General features: G+C 41.2%; 6 protein-coding genes and 1 non-coding gene across 8 annotated transcripts; 4 read left to right on the forward strand and 3 right to left on the reverse strand.

Annotated features, from left to right (window-relative positions):
- The first annotated feature begins 765 nt into the window (after window positions 1–765).
- Muted (muted) lies at window positions 766–1859 on the forward strand. The gene is made up of 4 exons (XM_064120973.1): window positions 766–892; window positions 1024–1106; window positions 1361–1549; window positions 1692–1859. The coding sequence occupies exons 1-4, from the start codon at window positions 874–876 to the stop codon at window positions 1857–1859; spliced, it is 459 nt and encodes a 152-aa protein (XP_063977043.1). The 5' UTR covers window positions 766–873.
- Window positions 1860–1891: 32 nt separating this feature from the next.
- LOC135162472 (uncharacterized protein) lies at window positions 1892–4014 on the forward strand. The gene is made up of 3 exons (XM_064120970.1): window positions 1892–2297; window positions 2900–3168; window positions 3392–4014. Exons 1-2 carry the CDS (start codon window positions 1892–1894, stop codon window positions 3148–3150), a joined length of 657 nt encoding a protein of 218 aa, XP_063977040.1. The 3' UTR covers window positions 3151–3168; window positions 3392–4014.
- On the forward strand, window positions 3212–4014 carry LOC135162624 (longitudinals lacking protein, isoforms A/B/D/L-like). Its single transcript, XM_064121275.1, has 4 exons — window positions 3212–3219; window positions 3316–3320; window positions 3392–3627; window positions 3783–4014. Exons 1-4 carry the CDS (start codon window positions 3212–3214, stop codon window positions 3864–3866), a joined length of 333 nt encoding a protein of 110 aa, XP_063977345.1. The 3' UTR covers window positions 3867–4014.
- LOC135162474 (chromatin accessibility complex 16kD protein) lies at window positions 3743–5672 on the reverse strand. The gene is made up of 2 exons (XM_064120972.1): window positions 5181–5672; window positions 3743–4612 (listed from the first exon to the last, which is right to left on the reverse strand). Exons 1-2 carry the CDS (start codon window positions 5313–5315, stop codon window positions 4241–4243), a joined length of 507 nt encoding a protein of 168 aa, XP_063977042.1. The 5' UTR covers window positions 5316–5672; the 3' UTR covers window positions 3743–4240.
- On the reverse strand, window positions 5664–5737 carry Trnan-guu (transfer RNA asparagine (anticodon GUU)). The gene has a single exon. It is a non-coding gene; the product is annotated as a tRNA-Asn (tRNA).
- LOC135162462 (myosin-VIIa-like) lies at window positions 5733–14644 on the forward strand. 2 transcript variants are annotated; one of them, XM_064120944.1, is made up of 9 exons: window positions 5733–6175; window positions 6559–6672; window positions 6960–9076; window positions 9380–9554; window positions 9624–9674; window positions 9812–10087; window positions 10218–11834; window positions 11935–13531; window positions 13719–14644. In XM_064120944.1, exons 1-9 carry the CDS (start codon window positions 6155–6157, stop codon window positions 14108–14110), a joined length of 6360 nt encoding a protein of 2119 aa, XP_063977014.1. In that variant the 5' UTR covers window positions 5733–6154; the 3' UTR covers window positions 14111–14644. The 2 variants fall into 2 exon arrangements, with proteins under 2 accessions (XP_063977014.1, XP_063977015.1); XM_064120945.1 differs by lacking the exon at window positions 5733–6175 and having other exon boundaries at window positions 6581–6677; window positions 13719–14643.
- Window positions 14645–15903: 1259 nt separating this feature from the next.
- Window positions 15904–21890, reverse strand: LOC135162463 (vitellogenin-3-like). The gene is made up of 8 exons (XM_064120946.1): window positions 21787–21890; window positions 21600–21638; window positions 21230–21528; window positions 20579–20719; window positions 20332–20508; window positions 20120–20262; window positions 16569–19849; window positions 15904–16492 (listed from the first exon to the last, which is right to left on the reverse strand). The coding sequence occupies exons 1-8, from the start codon at window positions 21845–21847 to the stop codon at window positions 16011–16013; spliced, it is 4623 nt and encodes a 1540-aa protein (XP_063977016.1). The 5' UTR covers window positions 21848–21890; the 3' UTR covers window positions 15904–16010.
- Window positions 21891–22214: the final 324 nt, after the last annotated feature.

The following is a 22214-nucleotide window of genomic DNA, read 5'->3' on the forward strand; positions in this document are numbered from 1 at the left end:
CTAATCACTGCCCCAAAGTTGTGTCGTCAATTATCACATTCAACCCACCACAACTACTGAAAGTCAAAATCTCACTGATTTCCCCGAAAACCAATATTACCCAATGGCCACAAACACCTCAGCAACGCCCAACCGCCATTTCTCTCCAATTTTCATCCTTTCCACTTGAAAAGTTATTCAAAACTAACAGTTCCTCGAAGCTCAACATCACTTATCACATCTCAACCCTCCACAACAACTGAGAGTGATGAATCCTCGCTGACTGCCGTAATAAATAACACTCACCCGACACCACAAACACCTCAGCAATCCCAAACCGCCAATTCCCTCTAATTCTCGTCTCTTTCACTCAAAAGGCTGTTCGAAAGCGTTAATCACCGCCCACAACTGATCTCTTTATTCTCTTCACCTCAAAAAGATGAGCAATTGCATCGAGTCCTTCTACACATCACCACAATAACCGTTTCCTTCGAAAACCCCGCGTATACTGCGACACGACACTCGCTATCGCTACTGTTTACAGCCCGGAGAGCACCAACCGACTGACTTGAAAACCCCAAAGCAAGAGAGCCAAACAATAACACGCCGAGCGTTTCTCAGAATATTCATAACGTAGCAATGCCTTCACCGATTCTCCGTACCGTAGAGATCATATAGAGGGGGAAAAATATTCTTTCGAGTGTAATTTTTTTTTTTTCCCTCCAACAAAAGTGTTGCTAGATATTGGCATTATGGTGCAGATGTAAAATAACTGTTTTCCAGTCGTCTTCTAGTGACTTTCAATCTCGTGAGTTACCGTTGCATCTGAACACAGATAATTCTCCGTTAACACGCATCACGTGTGGAACCATATGACTATCTTCATTCCGGAACATGGCGTCAGTGATAAAAGGTGTGTGTCACAGCCCAAATTTACCATAAACAATTGTACCTCATCACTTGCAGTCATAATACATAGAACTGTAAACCTCTTTCACATGATATTCTGTGAATGTTTTAATTGAATAAATTTTGTGACCATAGACACTGGCGAAATTTGGAGCAGACTATTCGTCCATCGTCCCTTTGTAAATGGTGAAATCTCGTATTTTGTTCGTGAATTTGAGGTAATCAATAATTATTCAATTCTCGAATGATTTCTTCATTGGGAGTTATGATCGATACGAATTACATTTTTTAATTTACCTCTTTTTAAATGGATTTTTGGACAATTATTTCTGAATGTGACATATACTACGAATTAATTGAATTATAGCTAAATATTCGGTTCAATATCAATAAGATTCTATGAGAAAATAACATTCCTATGATAACAGTGGAAATAATGATTTATTGTTATAATTAGTTCTATGGTTCGTAGGAAAAGAGGGGTGACCGAGAGGTAGAGAGACTGTTCAAAATCCTGGAATACTCAACTGAGCTTGGACAAAGTCAGATTGACAGAGCTGAACAGCTTGGTGACTGTCACCTTCCCAGCTTGAAAGCGAACACCGATGTTGCCCTGAGCATGTGCGATAGAATTCTTCGAAGAGAGGAGAATTTTAACACTGTAAGTTTATCAGACCCAGACTTAACCTTCGTTCATTCGATATTTCCTAAGTCATTCAATTGAATAATTTAAACAAACACGAAAAACAAGTCTTTATTCAGCAAAAATCATTCACAAATATCTTGTTCTTCTCTCACCCAAGGAAATCCAATTATTTGAAAACCGAGAAATTAGAAAAGAGGACTGGAAAAAGTTCATCAATGATATGAGCATTCGTTGCACCAAAGTGGACGAGACATTCACCGACAAAGAGAAGGAACTTCGAGAATTCTACATTGATCTTGAGAAGAAGCTCCACATCAACCCATAAGAAATTCATCCCCCAACTAATTCTGTGTCATTATGCCTGTAGAGCAGATTGACGATCCCTCAGTGAAGATAAAGCCTCCATCGAAGCTAATTCACTTTGTCCGGAAGAACATAGACGTGGCCGAAGCACCGACAGGTTTACGAGCCTTGAAGAAATCCCACAAGTCCGCAGTACCACTGAAGATCGAGGACATCAAGTGGCTGAACGATTTCCTCATCGAACACAGGAAAATTTCCAGCACCAAAGTTTATATTCACGAGCTTCTGGAGGGAGCAGATGTGATTTTACCACAGCCCAAGATCACACCGAGGAATCCAGTTCTCGAAGCGAGAATCCAAAAATTGACTGCTCAACAGTCAACTAGGGAGTACGAGGCGATGACCAAAGGGGTGGACGCCGTCAGGAAACATTACCCAGAGGACACTATTTCATACCAAAGTAAATATCATCCCCACCCTCTTGAATCAGCGGAAAAAAAAATTTTTAGCGAATGCTGTAAAAACTGTGATGTAGATGCACAAGCAAAGAGTTTCAACTGAGGGGCAGAATTGAGTCGAATAATATTAGAAATGTCTTGCAATTTTCTCTCTTATGATTCTTTGAAGGGGAAGATGTCTAATTTTTTCTGAATACATGCGTGAATATTTTTGAAACGTAGTGCAATAAACTTCCCAGCGGAACAAATAATCTTTTTCTAACGATTTTTTTGCATTTCAGCAATTAATTAACCCAGAAATTGTTATAACAATTGCGACGGTTCGTGGCACGTCCCAAAGTAGAATATAAAAATAATTATAGATAAGTAAGGCGACATAAATCCCGCATAGTGATAACACGGACTTCTACGGGGAGAAAGTGTTATGAAATTCACAAGAGTTTATTAATTTCTTGCATTTTCCTCCCCTATTTTTTTGTGTAAGGGTGTTCTCGGTCTCACAAATTTACATATGAATGTTTTCAAATAATTGAAACCGTACAAGGGCCTTATAAATGTAAAACAAACCAAATAATCATTTTGTGACTATTTTTCTTGATTTCAGTGAAGGAAATTAATAAACAACTCATCGCTGTAGCCCAATTCGTCTTCTCAGTGATAGCAGCCTTTGCATTTGGCTTCATAGGGCTAGAACTCATCGTGGGTAGCCTTGATTTTGGCTTCAGATTACTATTAGGAATAATCTGCGGCCTCATTGTAGCACTCGCTGAGATATACTTTCTCGCTAAGAAGTTGAACGAGGACTGCTGGGAGCCACCACCACCCAAAGTGTTTACAAAACCCCATCAAGAATAATAAATTGTTATACTTGAGGTCAATTTCATTCATTGGGATTTTAATAATAGAAACATCAAGCATGTGCCTGTAAATAATAAGCAATATCGTGGCATTGAATACATTGTTTTAAGGAAATATCTGTCGTAGTCCCTGGTTTCTTGTTTCTTCATCCAAAAACCTTAGTTGTAGTGTCGATAAGTTTATTTTAATAATTTTAGGGAGCCATTTCATCAATAACATCTGTCCATTTTTGTTATAGAGCTTTCATCGAATATTCCGGAAATTCCACCACCAGTGGTTAACGACTGGGAGTCGAATAATTCGTGTCCAAGTTGTCACAAGACATTTAAACACAGGTGTAACCTGAACACTCATGTCAGGTACGAGTGTGGGGTACCACCCAGATACAATTGTCCTTACTGTGCTAAGCAGGCGAAACACTTGACGAATGCACGAAGCCACGTGAAAAGGTGTCATCCTGAACGAGAAATGAAGGTGATTGATGTGCTCATGGGGAAAATCGTGGGGCCCAGCACTAGTCACAGCAGCACTTTTAGAAGATAATTTTTTTTTCTTCGTTTATCGAGCCTAATCTGGAGAATTTCCAACATTTTCTGGTACTACAAATTTATTTTGTTTTTTTTTTTCAGAAATTAACTGCTGGTCAGCCACATTACATATTAATGACCAATTATAAAACAGAAAATATTTTTTTTCCACCAATAATTATTTAAGAAGGTAGGACATTGTTTCATTCATTACAATTTATAAGATACGATTGTCTACACTGTTATGATATCAAATGAACTAAAATGGTTTCGTCGTCTACAATTTGATGGACAATGTTAGTTTTTTCGGTCAAAATAAATCGTTTAAACAATATTTGACTCGCAAATGTTGATTAAAAATGATAATAACGGTCGTTTTAATTATGATTACCTAGAAAACCGAATAATTTACAATTCCTGCTAATTCCAACAATTATTCTTCTACAACTCGACCTCTTTCTTTCCCGAAATAAATAGACCATACACTCCCAGTATGTTTATCGTTAAAAAAGAGAGAATTCACATGTCAATTCTAAAAAACGCAATTGCTCTAGTCTTTACTAATCACTCTCACTGTCATTACTGGACTCACTCGATTCAGACTTTCCATTCTCTTTGTCATCCTTCGTCCCCTTATCACTTCCCGAATCCATGACTTCATCTTTAGAACTATCAGAGCTAGACTCACTATCACTCTGGCTGTCACTGTCAGAGTCTGTTGAACTCTCATCTGAGCTGGATCTCTCTGCAGCCTCTTTTTCAGCCATCAGTTGTTTGAATTGTCTCACTGTTATTTTTCTCGGCATTATTTCCTTGAGGAACTCCAGGGTCTCGTTTGTCTGCACTACCTCCGCCAGGTGTTTGTAATCCAAGCAGGAGCTCTTCTTGGACTGCTTGTGGGCCTCCTCCGACATGAAGTGAACAAACATTTCCTGCAAAATATATTGAGATTTTCATAAAGAATTGAATTATTGAACAATGGGAGCCCTTAATTTCACGCTGGAATCATACTAGAAACGAAAAAAACAATTTCAAGGTAAAAAATATTCTATTTTATAAATAGTTGAATTGATGATAAAGATGTAAAACAACCTGATGAGTGTATAGGAGAAATGGCACACAAGGAATTGAATATAAATATTCAACCAGCACAAATAAGCGAATTCTTCTACTTTTGCAGTGCAAACTGCCCAATACTGAAACTGCATCATAATTTAAGAAAATTCGGTGGGTACACTTTGACAATGAAATCTTAAGATGGCAGTCAAATCATTTTTTCTAGTATCGTTGGACATTCAACAAGACATCCATTATTTTTTAACAAATTGTGTGCTGTGTACTGTTTGCTACATAAACTGGGGATAAAGTCTCAGAGGGAAATGTCTACTATCACATCAAAAAATAAAGGGACTGTAATAAGTTATGTTGTACTGAGAAAGTTGTGGCGCAAAGATGAAGCATATTTTATAGAAAATAAAAATATTGCAGCGAAGTACATACAGTGGCTTTTGTAACTAAGAACAGCCCATCCTGGGCGATAGACTCAACGTGCGGCGAACTCTTCATAATTGTCTTTACCCTCGACATGGGAAGACGAAGATCTTTTATTTTTGGAGCTGGCGATTGTTGAGCCATGATAAAAAACCTCACAAAACTACACTGAGCTGACACAATGGACCCTGTTAAGTATCCTCAATAAATTCACATAAATATTAGAACTATTCAGAGATGTTGAAGAGCCCGCGTTGGCGTTGTTTACCTCAAATGTTAGGTTATGTTTCCCTCTGGAATCGAAATTCGCCGCCACCAGGGTATTTTCCCGGCTGCCGGAGAAGTTATTTATGTGGATTATTTTTGTTTGACTTTTAACATCCAAAAACAATAAATGTTATGCGATTTTAAAATAATTAGAGTGAGTGAGATAATAGATGCGATGAGAGAGGTTTATTTGGGGAGAAAAGTAGACAAAAATTTCAAAAATATCGCTCCCGGGTGGGCTCGAACCACCAACCTTTCGGTTAACAGCCGAACGCGCTAGCCAATTGCGCCACGGAAGCAATGATGGAAAAAAAACACTTGTCATATTTGAACCTGAGTCATTTTCCAGTATTTCAAGCATCTCCCGAGTGTTGTGGTGGGATTAACGGTCTCTGTATATTAATATTTGCCAATATTCTGAGAGCGATCAACAATTAAGACGTCATCCCCCTATTCACTAGGTCCTGTCCTGTCGTATATTCCGCCATGATCTCCACACTTTGCAGATCATGTGTTGTGAAAAACATCCACATCATTTTATCATGGCTCATCATAGAAGAAGCCTTCAAGTAATCAATACTGATAACGATTGATATCGATGATGGGGATACCTGAGTGATCAGTCCCCACGAATCTTGCAAGAGATACAACTCGTGGTTTTGTTATCCCCAAGTGGATTTGGTCATGACACCATAAGTGTACATCACTCTACAATAATGGAGAATAAATTAGCCCCCGTAAGTACCAGATATATTTATGAGTGTTATCATGAGCTTCTTAAGATTCTTTACGTCATATCTTTATGTGGATGGCTCTCACATAAACAACCGTCAAACAGTACACCCAACACAACAGTAAACAGTATTCCCTATGTAAACACAAGCGAAATTTTTTATTTGCTTGAAATACATTATTTCCTCGGAGGGATCTTCTGGTTCTGAAATGATTCACTTACTTTGATAATATAAGATAATAATATATGTAAGTTGAGCTGTACAGTAAGAGCATTTGCACATGGAAAAAGGTCAACATTAATTGTTAAAGCCATATAGTGTTTCAATGTTTCTACGACACGTTGACAACAGTTCTGGTTATGATGCCCTCCGATGTAATGTTCCAGGGGGATAATGTCTGGATTAATAATCCGTCAAACACCGAGTTCAGTGTGCTCCTGGGGGGAAAGATCACCGCACTCGACACGAAGACAATTACAATTAAAGATGATGATGGCAACGTAAAGTATATTTCATCTTATGTGGTCTCGTTAAAGTAGTTCATTCTAATCTTATCTGTGATCGATTCACGTATTGCGCTGATCCCCTATTTTCTTTCATTCTAAGACGGGAGAGTAATCAGAAGTATCAACGCAGGTTTCTTTCTACCACCCTGATTAATTAAGAATGTATCATGATAAGAAAAATCTCTTGATTTTGTTCCACAATTCTCTCAAATTTCCATTAACCCTTTCTCGATAGAAATAGAAGTTTTTTGATCAAATAAAAGATCCGCATCCTTCGTCAGGTTCTGGTCATCCCGAAGGATCGAATCGCAAAGCACATGCACCCCACCTCTATCTCAGGTGTCGAAGACATGATAAAACTGGGAGACCTTCAGGAATACGCAATCCTAAAGAATCTGCATATGAGATACGCGAAGAACCTCATCTACACGTACACCGGAAGTATGCTGGTTGCAATTAATCCGTATCAGATCCTCGACATCTACACCCCTAAGGAGATATTGGCCTACCAGGGCAAGAAAATCGGCGAACAGCCACCGCACATCTTCGCTGTCGGTGACAATTGCTTCACCGAGATGAAGACAACCAGAAGAAATCAGTGCATAGTCATCAGTGGAGAGAGTGGAGCCGGCAAGACCGAGAGCACTAAGTTGATCCTGCAATACCTAGCAGCAATCAGCGGCGAGCATTCTTGGATAGAGCAGCAGATCCTCGAGGCGAATCCCATCCTCGAGGCCTTTGGAAATGCTAAAACAGTCCGCAACGATAATTCATCGAGATTTGGAAAATACATCGACGTGAATTTCAACAAGTCAGGGGCAATCGAGGGCGCCAGGATCGAGCAGTACCTGTTGGAAAAATGCCGACTTGTTCATCAGTCCCAGGGGGAGAGGAACTACCACATTTTCTACTCGATCCTCGCAGGACTCTCGAAAGAAGAGAAAAAGAGACTAGGGCTGGGAAGTGGTGGCTACAAGTACCTCTGCGGTACCTCAGAATGCCGAGGAAGAAACGATGAAAAAGAGTTCGCTGATGTCCGGGCAGCCATGAAGATCCTCAACTTCACTGACGACGAGTTTACAAGTATCATTGAACTGCTCTCCTCGATCCTACACCTGGGGAACTTCAACTACAAGTCAGCAGTCGTGTCGAACATGGACACCTGTGAAATTCAGGAGGATGCATCTGTGAAGATGACTGCTGAGATCCTTGGAGTGGGAACGAAACAGCTGAAGGAAGCATTAACGAGAAGAACAATTTTTGCACATGGCGAGAGGGTTGTCAGTAATCTATCCAGGGAGCTTGCTGTTGAGGTGAGAGATGCCTTTGTCAAGGCTGTTTACGGTCAGTTATTCATTATGATTGTCGAGAAGATCAACACGACGATATTTAAGCCCAAAACAACCACCAAGAACTCGATTGGGATTCTTGATATATTTGGATTTGAGAACTTCGATCACAATAGTTTCGAACAGCTCTGCATCAACTACGCGAATGAACATCTCCAACAGTTCTTCGTCCGTCATATTTTCAAGATCGAGCAGGAGTACTACAGTGGAGAGGGAATATCGTGGAAGCACATTGATTTCAAGGACAACCAGGAGGTGCTGGACTTGATTGGAATAAAGCAGTTGAATGTAATGGCTCTTATTGACGAGGAAAGTAAATTCCCCAGAGGAACTGATCTCACTCTCCTGGCGAAGACACATCAAGTGCACAGTGGAAATGATAATTATATAAAGCCGAAATCCGATTTAGTGAAGGCTTTTGGAATAAGACACTTCGCTGGAGCTGTCGATTACGAAGTCCATGGATTTTTAGATAAGAATCGCGATACCTTCTCCGCAGATTTGAAGCAACTGATTATGATATCCTCGAACAAATTCTTGAAGTCTATCTTCCCAGAAGATATGCTGTCCATTGATGGAAAAAAACGCTCGCCCTCATTGTCTTTGGGGTTTCGATCGTCTTTGGAACTGTTGATGAGAACCCTCGAGAGCTGCAACCCCTTCTTTGTGAGGTGCATCAAACCGAATGACGAGCAAATGCCCGGGCTTTTCGATCGGCATTTGTGCTGCCGACAGCTGCGGTACTCCGGGATGATGGAGACTGCCAGCATCAGAAGGGCTGGCTACCCAATTCGTTACAGTTATCAGGAGTTTTATGAGCGATTCAGAGCTTTAATCAGGGGACGGACAGTGAAGGACCAGAGGAAAGCCGCTCAGGCGATTTGTCAGAGTATTCTGGGAGATGGGAACTTGGATTATCAGCTGGGGAGGACGAGGGTCTTTCTCAAGGAGCAGCAAGATTTTATTCTGGAGCGAGAGAGAGGGCAGGTCATCGCCAGGAGCATTATTGTCATTCAGACATACGCTAGGAGATGGATCGCCCGGCGAAGGTAACAATTTTGTTTGTAATATTATAGAACAATCTCTTACTTTAGAAAAGAGTCAAAAAAATTATACGATTTTGTTTTCTTCGTTTTTACGATGCACTCAAGTAATTTCATAAACAAATGTTAATAGTTGTAGGAGAAATGGATTCGAAAACTTTCAATACCCGGAGATACCTTCGCCCTTGAATAACAAATTGTGCCAACAATTTAGCTTTGCCAGGGTCATAATTTGTTGTTGTCCAATATCTAGGCCATCAGGTAATAGCACTGATAACTGTCTGAATATAATGCTTGACTATATTTCAGATACTTGAAAATAAAAAAATCAGCCTTGATAATTCAACGCGTATGGCGGGGTCATGGTCCCCGGAAGAAGTACCTGAAGTTGAAACGGGGGTACCAGCGACTGCAGGCGTGCATCAGGTCGCGCATGATCACTCATTCATTCCGCAAGAAAAGGAAATTCGTGGTGGCTCTGCAGGTGAATGATAAATAACCTTAGATAATTAATTCTTTTGATACAATCTCAAGTGATGATGTTTCGTTGCAGGCGCTGTTCCGTGGCTATCTTGTTCGCGGTCTCTACAGAAAAAAATCCCAGGTAACTAGACTATTACATTTTCAATATCAAAACTCCAATATCGAAATTGATTTAAAAGCAAAACTGTGTACCGATTAATTTTATAGATAGTCTACGTATCGTATCATCGTAATCCTTCACTTCATTATTACTTTCAGTGGCGAGAGCAGAGGCTCCACGAGATAAAGAAGGTACAAACTGACGAGGAGAACCGGTTGAAAGCCAGTGGCAACTCTGATTGGAAAGCAATTGCAGCAAAGAATCATGAGAATCGATTGAGAGAATTGCGAGAGTCAATGATTCATTTTGAGAGGAATGAGATGGAGGCTCCGGCGAAGGAGCCTCAGGAGAGTAATATCGACACCATTTTCGAATTTTTGAAGGAAGAGCCACCGACACCCGGGGTCAAGGAGTTACCTGCAGACATGTACGCAGTAAGTGGCACAAAGATTTTTCTTCCGAACTGCCTTTTCCTAATTTAAGAAAAAGAACTCATTCAATTAACAGAACTAAATCCTTTCTCTCAATCCAGAAGCCTCGCAATTTTGTAACTAAATTTCACAGGACCTTCCATCAAAACCAAAAGCCCCATCAGATACAACAAGTATTTTGGAGCTCCCTCAGGAAGAAGAGCCCGACGATCTCTCGGCCTTCCACTTCAGTAAGTTCGCAGCCACCTACTTCGCAGCTAATATTGCCCCTCAGTACTCTAGACGCCCGTTGAAGCAGTCCCTCCTGGACCTTCCTCTGCCGTCTGATCAACTGTCCTCCGAGGCCCTCTGGATCACCATCTTGCGATTCATGGGGGACCTCCCTGAGCCACGAAATCCCATAGACACCCCCGAGAGGAAAACCGTTATGTCAACAGTCACTGAAACCCTGTCGAAGGCCTTCGCCAGATCTAAAGAGTACCAAGAGCTGATGAATCACAGCAAGCCCCAAGAAAGGGCCCTCATTCGAATGACCCTGAAGAGGCAGAATAAATTGCACGACCACATCAGACGAGGTATCCTCGAGGATGAGTACGTTAACGAGAGTTACGGGCATTGGTTCCAGACTCGCAGTACAAACCTCGAGAAACTGCACTTCATAATCGGCCACGGAATTCTCCGTCCCGAGCTCAGAGATGAAATTTATTGTCAGATCGTAAAACAGCTGACGAATAATCCGAGCAAAGCGTCGCACGCACGAGGCTGGATTCTTCTATCGCTCTGCGTGGGCTGTTTCTCGCCCTCCGAACGTTTCATCAACTACCTCCGGTCTTTCATAAGATCAGGGCCGCCAGGATATGCGCCGTACTGCGACCGACGACTCACGCGGACTTACAAAAACGGTTCAAGGACGCAGCCCCCAAGTTGGCTGGAGCTCCAAGCGACGAAGAATAAGAGTCCAATTCTCCTAGGGGTGACCTTCATGGACGGGGCATCCAAGACAATTGAGGTGGACTCTGCCAGCACCTCTCAGGAAGTCGTCGAGGCAGTGGCCGGGAGCATAAATCTACGCGACATCTTCGGATTCTCAGTATTTATCACTCTTTACGATAAAGTTCTGTCACTCGGCGCAGGAAAGGAGCACATTCTGGACGCTATTTGCCAGTGTGAGCAGTACGCCAGGGAGCAGGGTCAGTCAGAGCGCTCGGTTCCCTGGAGATTATTTCTGCGAAAAGAGATCTTCGCTCCCTGGCACGACCCAACGCTCGACAGTATCGCGACAAATCTTATTTATCATCAGATCACTAGAGGAATTAAACAGGGAGAGTACAGGTGCAGTCACGAAGGGGATATTGCGATGGTTGTGGCCCAGCAATTGTATGTTGATCATCAGAAGAGAATGACGGAGGATAATGTGAAAAGTGCTATGCCCTTGTACATCCCCACACATCTCCTCCAGGGGACGGTGAACGAGGCCCTGAAGAAATGGCAGAAACTGACTCTAAAAGCTTACGAGCAGAACGTTAATGTTATCGAAGGGGCGCCCGTTATCAAAGCGAAGGAGGACATCGTAATGTTCGCGAAGATTACGTGGCCCATCCTCTTCTCAAGGTTCTACGAAACCGTGAAGACATCGGGACCTGAGTTGTCTACTAACAATGTCATCGTTGCTATCAACTGGACTGGAATTTATTTTATTGATGATCAAGAACAAATGCTGTTGGAAATGTCATTTCCAGAAGTAGCTGAGGTGTGTAATGATTTTTCCTTTTGTTTTTGTTTGTAGAATTGATTGCAAAAATATTTTTTTTCACTTGCACTCAACTTATTTTTATTTTAAATCCCTACAGGTGACAGTTCAGAATTTTCAGGGGAGTTCGTCCAAGAACATTGTCATAACGACTGTCCAGAGAGAGGAATGGATACTTCAGACGTTTGACGCTGAAGATCTAGCTTCTCTTATAAATTTCCTAGTGGATGGCCTCAAGGAGCGGTCGATCTACGTAGTTGCCACTCAGGACTACATGAACGATGTGACAGCTGGCCCAGGTGAGACTTCCTGCTTGTCTCTGAGAAGAGGAGATCTGGTGAAGTTAGTCGGATGCAAGGGGCACTCTATCATGACATCTCAGTGGGGATACGGAGAGGGATTGAATGGAGAGCAGGGGGAGTTCCTTTCGGAGTGTGTTTATGTGATACCAACTGTCGGGAAACCGCCGCAATCCATTATAGACATCTTCAGGACTGACTATACAACGAAGAATACACTGGCTCGCAGGAGAATGGAGAAAACTGAGCCGAAATCGTATTCTTTGAAGAGATTCGCGCAGGAGCACTTCAGACAGAGCTTCAATGTCACCCTCTCGAGAGGATCGACAATATCCTCGGCCAAGGGAACAGTGCAAGAGACTCTGTTCAAGCACACCAGGACTCCGATGAAGGCTGCACTTCTGGCGAGAGTCTGCGAGGATTCGGAATTGTCACAAGTGGCAGTCAGCATCTTCACAAATATTCTGAGGTATATAGGGGACTTACCTAGTAATCGTCAGCGTTTGGGTACTGAGTACACGAATCTGATATTTGCACCTGCGCTGGAACACTCGCACCTTCGGGATGAAGTCTATTGTCAGATCATTCGACAATTGACGGAGAATAAGATTAGGTTGAGCGAAGAAAGGGGGTGGGAGCTGATGTGGCTGGCCACGGGTGTCATGTCGTGTTCTACGAATGTCCAGAAAGAAGTTGAGATGTTCCTGAGGGCCTCGAGGACCCCCATTGCTGTCGATTGCTTGAATAGACTGAAGAGAACGGTGAAGTATGGGAATAGGAAGTATCCACCGTACATTCTTGAGGTGGAAGCCATCAGGTTCAAGAGCCTTCAGATTTTCCATAAGATTTATTTTCCCAACGATACCGATGAAGCCTTTGAGGTGCACTCTTTGACGAAGGCGGTCGATATTTGCGAGGATATTGTGGAGAGAATGCAGCTGAAGAACAATGATGGATTCAGTCTCTTCGTCAAAATTTCTGATAAAGTGTTTTCTGTGCCACATGAGTATTTCTTCTTTGACTTTGTTCATGAGTTGATGGAGTGGATGAAGAAGTCGAGACCCTCGAAGTCGTCTGGCATTACTCAGGTGCAGTACCAAATATTCTTCATGAAGAAGTTGTGGGTTAATTGCTGTCCGGGACGGGACCCTAAGGCGGACGATATCTTCTACTTTCATCAGGAGTTGCCAAAGTATCTCAGGGGATACCATAATTGCAGCAAGCAGGATGCTATTAAGCTTGCAGCGCTTATTTATCGGAGTAAATTTGGGAACGCCAAGGACGAGATGGCACAGGTGCCTTATAAACTCAAGGAGTTCATTCCTGCTGATATTGTCCATGTGTATCGACCAAATGATTGGAAGAAACATATCTCCTCGTCATATAATCAACAATCAGGTAATTCATTTAACAATCAAGGTATTATTCAAATTAATTTGAAGTATAATTAAGTTCTATTCATCAATTTGTGAAGAGAATTTATTTATTACGGAATGTTTCAATGGCAATGACTGGAACATTAACGATACTGTCATCTGCCTTAATCTCAATAGAATTCATGGGATTTTCTCTTTATTTCTGTTAGGAATGAGTCAATATGACGCGAAACTCCAGTTTCTCCAGCACATTTACCATTGGCCCACCTTCGGTTCAGCATTTTTCGAAGTGAAACAATCGACAGAACCGAGTTTTCCAGAATCCTTGATAATAGGAATCAATAAAAACGGTGTGAGTGCGATTCACCCGCAATCAAAAGAAATTCTCGGGATGTGGAACTTTACGGAACTTTCCAACTGGTCCTCCGGAAATACTTACTTCCACATGTCGATAGGGAACTTCATGAAGGGACAGAAAATCCTCTGCGAGACTGCTCAAGGGTATAAGATGGATGATTTGATATCTTCCTACATTCACTACCTCAAGTCGACGTTGAAAAACAAGGAATCGGAGGTTGGCGTAAATTATCAAATTAGCTAAGCACATGAATTTCGTAAGTTTTATTAATTTGTAATTATTGATACTGAAGCATGGGTAGAATATGCATGTAGCATGTATTCTGATAGTTATTAAATATCCTCTGAGAACGTAATTTTATTAACTGTTTTTATCAATCCAATCTACAGTTGTTCGTTCTTGGGCTTGTAACAAATTCTTTTAAAAACGAACAACAAAATAAAACGGTCATTGTAGTAAATCAACAAATGCATGTTTTATCATATTTAATTATATATAATACTGACACATGAGTAGATTATGCATGTAGCATGAAAACAAAATTCTCTTTATCGATTTCTCAATTATACTCCATTTCACCGCACCAAATTCGTAAATCGTAACGACCAAGAGACTGTGCGCTATTCCAAAACATCCACAAGATGATTTCCACTGCTCTAAGCTCCATTAATCAATTCAGTTCTGGTGGTAACAACCAAAGAGAACATTAGATCAATTTGGAGAACAAAATGTTCCCATCAGTTGTTACCTACCTCAATTGGTTTCATCATTCCTGATGGGGCCATCGAAACCCCCTAAAATTACGGATGGAACGTCAATCTCACTCGAGGAAGTAGAAGCAGGCCACCGGTGCTAAACAATACGAACAAATTAGTTTACCACCTCGAAATGCGTAGACCAAGATTGAATCAATTGTCCACTTGTCGTCAATTTTATCGAACCAATTCTCAATTGACGCACACTTCTCAGAATCGTGTAATCAGACAGGCTTACCCATGACGTGCTTAATCCCACAAGTCATCTCGAAAGACTAATGTTCAGTTGACCAGTGGTTTCCCTTTATAAACCACGGACTGACGTACTGCTGTCATCGGTGATAACCGAATAGCTGTTGGAGGGTTAAAGAATAATGAGATGAAATGAATTGCACGTCGAATGATTTGCGGTGATAACCCGGTGGAGGAAACGTTTTTTCTCCGAATCTACTCTTCGATTAGTCTCGTCGGGAATAAATTTCTTTTGTCGAAAAATTATTGCGAAGACATGAATTTATTGCTAAATGAAAATGCAACTGCAAAAAGAAGTGTAGATTGCATTGACGGCTAAAACTAAACGGATAATTTAGTGTTAGCTCTAGAGTAATCGATGGAGTTGACTTGAACATAGTAATTATGAAAGCCTGCGGTTCAATAATCCGGACGAAACAACTGCGAAAAGACTAACAGACATACGTATTGGGAAAAATCGACTGATAACCTCGTCGCCAAGAAGTCCGATTATTCTTTAAATAGAATGCACACTCAGACCAACAAACTTATAAATTAGAGAACAGACTTGACTGCAATTGAATTGTTATTCTTCCCATTTCCATCGGCTTTCTCACTTCATCCCGTTCTTTTCTTCCGATTGGGGAACTATCAGTAAGAGATAAATTGTTGATAACAGTCAGGTTTTTTTTTATTGACATAAACACAGTGGCTTTTCCCCTTGTGCTATCGGGTGAATATAACTCTCCTTTTTTTACTTTGCGATTTGTTTCAATTCATCGAGCATCTTATCAATTTTTCTGATGGAAATTTTCATGAGAAAAATTCATAGATTAGTGATTTTTCAATGAGGCGTCAATATATACTTCTAGACATAGCAAGTGTAAACTAAGTAAGTAAAAAATAATTCCATATGGAATGTCCAATAAGCTCTCAATTCGTTGTTTTCGCGGACAGCGGAGAAGCGAGAGTTTGTTGAATAAATCGTAAACTTGTTACACCACCACGAGGACAAACAGTGGAATCATAATGAAAAGCAAAAAATGATAGTTCAAGAAAAATAGTGCCATTTATTTAATTGTCAGTATATATATTTGAAAATAATATTACACAATATCCAGGTACCTACCGCACAAGCAACAAATAATCATCTAAACCTAAGGAAGACGATAGACCTTTGAAAGTGTAGTCTTATGCGTACCATCCATACATCCGCACAGACCCATAATACTCCCCTGTAATTCTTGATCAATCAAAAGTGCGACACTATTCACCGAGTAAAACACTACGATAGGAGTGAATTTCATTTCAATAGTATTAACATCTCCATAGTTAGTTAATTTAAACGACCACATGTAGGGATTGTCCTCGGGAACATATGTTCCATTGATCATCCTGCTGCTGGAAAACTCATCACCATTGATTTTAAAAGAATTGCCATTCATATGCGGTGAGAATTCAACGACATCATCACCCAAGAAGAATTTCACTCCCATTACATTATTCACATTTTTGACAAATACTGCAAAACCCTGTTTAATGCTATCACCGGTGACCAAGGTCCACTCCTCGGGCACCTCATAAGGAATAGTGCTTCCATCCGTTGTGAGAACACTTTTCGGATGTAGAGAACATAGCTCTGCAAGAGAAGACAAAATTATCAATGATTGTCACGAAATTTCTACCTCTTCTATCGCTAAAAAAGGAAAACTTACTGATGGCATTGTCCTTATACTTCCGGAGGAACTTGAGAGGGAATCGAGTGTTGTCTAAGGGACTCATCCAGACATGCTTATCAGGATTTGGCCCAAAACCTTCCAGTCGTGGTGGATTCCGTTCAATTCCAAGCCAACTTGTCTCGGACACATCAGCCCCAATAACATCCCATCCTTGATCGGGTGTCGCCACTGAGATATTCAGATTGTCCAACGTCATCGGGAACTTGACGATGATCTTCATTGCACCCTCGTTAGTGTGTTCAGATGTATATACCATATGCGGGTAGAACAGCGCTTTGATTTCGTCTTCGCAAGCGTGCAGGGATGAGGAGATCCATTGAGGAACGTCGGAGTAGGTTACGTTGATGGTGTACTTCCTGAGTGTAGTGAACCTTATGGCATGTTCGAGACAGTTTGTCGTAGTTGGGATTAGGTGTTGCGAATTGGTATACAGTGGGCTCTCCATGTCAGCCTTGCAGTCCCCACTGATGCTTTCCTGGATGAACTTCTTCTTCTGTTCCTCAGACAATTCACCCTTCGTATTGATTGTGATCAGAATTTGATCACGTGGGCATTCTATACTGTCTGTCTCTGCCATTGAGAACACGAGTTTGCCATGAGTCACCTCCTTGGTGACTCCCACCTTGAGTGGATTACTTGGAATACTAGGATAGGATTTTTGCGTATCAATGCAAATCAGAAGATTCTTCTCCCCAGGGGTGAATCTGCTGAGCTGGAGGCTCATTGTACTGAACCCGTGTTCACGATTCATATTGAAGTCCATATTCATGTGCCAGTCACGAGTAATTTCGCTGGTGATTGCACTGAAAGCTTTGACGTTTGCTCTGATGCTCAGCTTTGAGCCACTGAGAATATGCAGGATGCCTTTATCCTCATCCCTAGTCTCTGCGTTCATCTTGATTGATATTTTCACGGATGATGTGGGATACTTGGTGCTGGGTTCCATTTTGTACATCACACCACAGCTCCCCATTCTCGGGGAATTAATCAAATTTCTTACTGTCTGGCTCAATGCCAGCAATTCGGCGATGGCATCATTATCTAAAGCGTTCTTACGCTCTTGATACAATGATCTGAAGAAGTCCTTGTCAATGGAAATTGGGGTCAACCCAGTTTCACAGTCAAAGATTGAATTTGAGAACCGAAGGCCTATGTCCTTGATATCCTGAACAACTTCATGATTCCTTTTGGCGGCGATACCCTTGGTGACGGTTTCGTGATGCTCGCAGCTTGGGCAGGACTCTTTCAGGGCACCCCCATCATCTTCACTGACTGTCGTAGAGTCTTTGGCGTGTGTAACCATTCCTTGTCTAGAATGTTTGGTCATGGGTAGGATAGGAATAGAACTTTCCCAAGTTTGAGTTTCAATATTGAACCCACTTGTGGATTGAAAGGACATCTGGAAGTCTGTAGCAGTGGTCTTTCTGATCGAGTGCCAAACATCGAGCAATGGATTGTAAATAGACATGGAATAGTGTCCATGTCTCCACACTTTGTAGTCAATGTCTTTTGTGAATCTTATTGGACTGAGCATATCCTTTTCAACACTTCCAATGACTGAACTCACAGACGGAATTTTGTTTTCCATCAGAATAGGAAGACCCATTTCACTTATCACGTGCTGCTCATACATATTATCGTAGGAAATTAACTGCTGGCGAACTTTTAAAGTTGCACCTTCAAATGTTATAACTGGCTCTAGATCGGAGATGATCTCTGTCATCCTGTTCCCTTTGTAAGAATTACCGAAGACAACTCGACCTTTGTAAGAGACAACTACGTCAACGCTGAGCTTTCTAAAATAATTATTTCTGCTACCTTCTTGAAGAATTCGTCTAACGTCCTCGTTGCTGATGAAATAAGATGGTTTGTACTCTGCGAAGGGAAATAGCAGCGATAGGGATAGTGTGTCTTTCGCCACGATGAGTTGTACCTTCCAAAGACTGACTCGTCTACGTCCCTCCATAACTGAAGACTCGAGACTGAGGACTTCGGGAAGTCCGCTCTTCTCATCCAAAGTGTAAGACACTGAAAATTGATCCCCGTGTCCATAGATCTCGTCAATAGCATTGACCATGTTGGATGATGATAATTTGTAGGACACTGGTGTGTGAATTTTCGTGAAACGCATGATCTTTGTTGCAAGCTCCTTCAGATGCATGTCACAAGGGTTCACGGAATTGGCGAGACCTTTGAGAGTTGTGTAATGGTAGTTATAGAGATGCTCGTTCTTTTCGTAGACCATGAACCAGTAGATGTGTAAGATATTTGTCATGGTTGGCACTTGGCGAATAAGGATATCGTAAGCAGCAATTCTGAGCTTCAGCGGAAGATTACTGTTCGCCATAATGGGCCAGAGGAGATCATGTGCGGCCTGATAACTGGGAATGGATTTTTCTACAGCCCAGATTGCGTGTAAACGTATGTTTGTCTTCAAGTCTTCATAGTCGAGATTGCTGATCTCCACTTCTTCTCGGATAAGCGAAGCTAGAATATCGAATACTCTGCCCACTTGGATGTTCCTGAGGGCCGCGAGACCCGCAACTTTCTTGTCGTATTCCTCATTAATTATTAAATTGTACAAGAGGTCAATATAACTATTCAGAGCAGCATTTTTTTTTGGCTCTGGGGTATTCTTGAAAGTTCTGAAGATAAGACTTCCCACGTTCGGAATTGCGGCGCTTTTGACGTTGTAAGGAGTGACGTTCAACAAGGGGAGAATTAGGGTGAGGGACTCCTCCGTTGGATTTCTCACGCTCAGGGGAAAATTTGCAAGCATTTTTATTGCGGCGAAGTTGTCAATAGATCCGGATGAGATGAGAGCACTTGTTACCGTAATCGATGCTGGTGTTCCAACGTAGGGTAGCGCTTCCAAGAAAATGTTCTTCATTATTTCCTCCTTTGGAGTTTGGGGCGATTGGATGTCATCATATAGTATTTGAATGGCGGAGGAATTCATGAAACTCATCGCGCGGATAATTCTATTGATGGTTTGACCATAGTTGAAATTAGGCTCCTTCGCCTCGAGATGATCCTGGTCGAGGTAGTCAGCAGCATCTCCCAAGAGAGCCATCACTTTTGAGGAGAGATTCTGGTCCACAACATGACGACCCTGGGTAATATCTAATCCACTGTCGACAGCAAAAGAACTGTGGGGCTTTTGGTAACTGATGTCTGTGATTAGAGGTAGCTTAGAGAAATCCATGGCTGCAGCATCAAGTTCAGATGATGTGTCTTCTAACAAGACGAATGAAGCGCTGAAATTTTTGTGTATAAGTTTCACATGACGATGTAGCTAAAGGTAATCAGGATGAGGGAGTATGAGCAGAGCAAAAAGGAATTTCTAATTTTCACACACCTTTTGTAGGATTATCGTACACTGAGAAGTATCGAAATAAATTGAAAATTCTTCTGAATATAATATTTGAATTAAAATGTTTAGATACGTTTTTTGGTGTTCGAAAAATGTCTATAAAATGTGTGTAACATCTAGACTTTCGGTTGCTGTGAGTAGAATCTAGACTTACTTATTCAAGACATAGTGAGCTTCCGATCTTCCTTTCCAAGGAAAGTAGTTAACACCTCCGTGAGCTACGAGAGATTTGATAAGAATGTCTTGACCTCTCCTCTCAGCATGGAGGACCTTTCTGCTAGCCATATTCACAGGTTTCTAAAAGCAGAGATGTGGCATGGAAAACATCGAATGAACTTCCAAAAGGTGTAAAAGAATTCTGCTTACCTCTGGAGGAAGGTCACACGATTCAATCTCCGCGTTGTTAAAAGTGAAAACATTGTAATTGGTGCAGTTCCTAGGGGATCCAAATTTCGTGATGACGAGCTCGTTGCTCTCTTCGACAGCATTGGGATCCTTTGCGTGAACATCGTAACTGATCCAGCAGTCTCCATGAATTGTATTCTGATGGTAACATCCAAACATAACATGAAAGTAATCTTACATCAGCGCACGATCATCACTCATTACCTACCTCTTTAGACATGAAACTTTGGTGTTTTATTGGAGACTCCAAATTCATACTGGGAAGGTCCAGCTGGAACATGGATATCATGGCCAGTTTCATGTTCTTGGACCAGCCGGGTTCCTCTGTTGATATTTTAACACCTGCCAACTAAAAGATTTCTCGAATAAAGCTCTGAATAAACAACGTGAATGCCAACGTTGCTCTCTCCTCTAATGGACATCAATGAAAAAGTCAAAGGTCATGTTACAGAGTTGTATAATTGACCTCTTGTCATAATTTAATTTTACTAATGAGGAAAATATTAACAAGGAAATAGCTTAGAGTGGTTGTTGGTCATCAAGTTTTCACAGAAAAATCATTTAGATAAAGCCAAGTAGAAAAAAAATCACGATAGCGTAGGAAAAGAGGAGCTAAATGCCGACCGGGGAAAAACTTGGATGCTCTCTCTGTCGCGGAAAATTTTATCAGGGAAGACGTGCATATTTCCTAATGTTTTTATTCAAATTGTTCATTCAATAGAATCGAAATTTTGTACTAACGAGATTGTTTATAGTCTCGTCGTAGAATTGCTCCAGAAAAGAAGAGATTATTCGCTATTTTTTTTGCAGCTGTCCATTGGCTGTCCAAATTTCTAAAAAATTCCATTTTCAAACTCACCTGTCCATTGTCATCATAAACGATGAGGAACGGATCCTCCAGTATTTTCGCCGATTCCGGGAGTGCTCCGAACGCTTTGGTCTGTTGATAATGTTCCGCGAGACCATTGTGCAGTCCTGTCTTAACATTTTTCAAAGCAGCAACAAATGAATTTGGATACTCAGGATTATTATCCACTGGTTCAACATTAAAATATCCAGATATTCCAAATTGCGAGGCGTACGCAGCAGGCTCAATAAGTCCCGCCTTCACATCTCCATAATAGCGGTAAACTAGGCCTCTGTCACGTAGAAATGGACCTGTAATTATTCGTAACAATGAATATCCACTAAACATCACCACTAATCACTTGATTTGAACATAAACTCACTTGGCCCTGCATTTGCAATCGCCACATATACCACCAAAGCTAGAGGAATATAAATAATCGAAATTAGTCAATTGAAATACAAAAGATACGACGTGGTCACGGTCAATTGTTCAATTGCAATACATTCTCGGGGACAATTTCAATTGAACGCATACATCTCTGGACCGTGTAATGAGTGTCGACTTACCGGTGGCGATCTTGATCCCGCAAGCCATCTCAATGGACTGCTGTCGGCTAACAGTCATCATCTCTTTTATAACTGCGCCTCCATGCGACAATGATAAACATTGCCACGTAGGCAAATTACGCCCTAAGGTCAGTGTGGACATGTAAAATTCTATAATGATAACTTAATCATAAAAGAACATTTCTGGGAGTCCCAATGATAAGCCAGTCGTACTATGCTAAGCATGTCAAAGAATTTTACCACTTTGCGACACTTTTCGTAGTATTATACGCTTACGATAATGAGAGCAAATAAAGTTTGGAGGAAAACAGAATAGTTTATTTACGTAGAATCATATTTTTAAATTCTATTTTTTTGGATTTCCTTGGGATAGATGTGAGGAATGGCGATGTTTATTTGGATGAATGTGAATCTAATGTGATTAGAGT

Source organism: Diachasmimorpha longicaudata, chromosome 5, assembly GCF_034640455.1.
Source record: "Diachasmimorpha longicaudata isolate KC_UGA_2023 chromosome 5, iyDiaLong2, whole genome shotgun sequence".
Taxonomy (NCBI): Eukaryota; Metazoa; Arthropoda; class Insecta; order Hymenoptera; family Braconidae; genus Diachasmimorpha; species Diachasmimorpha longicaudata.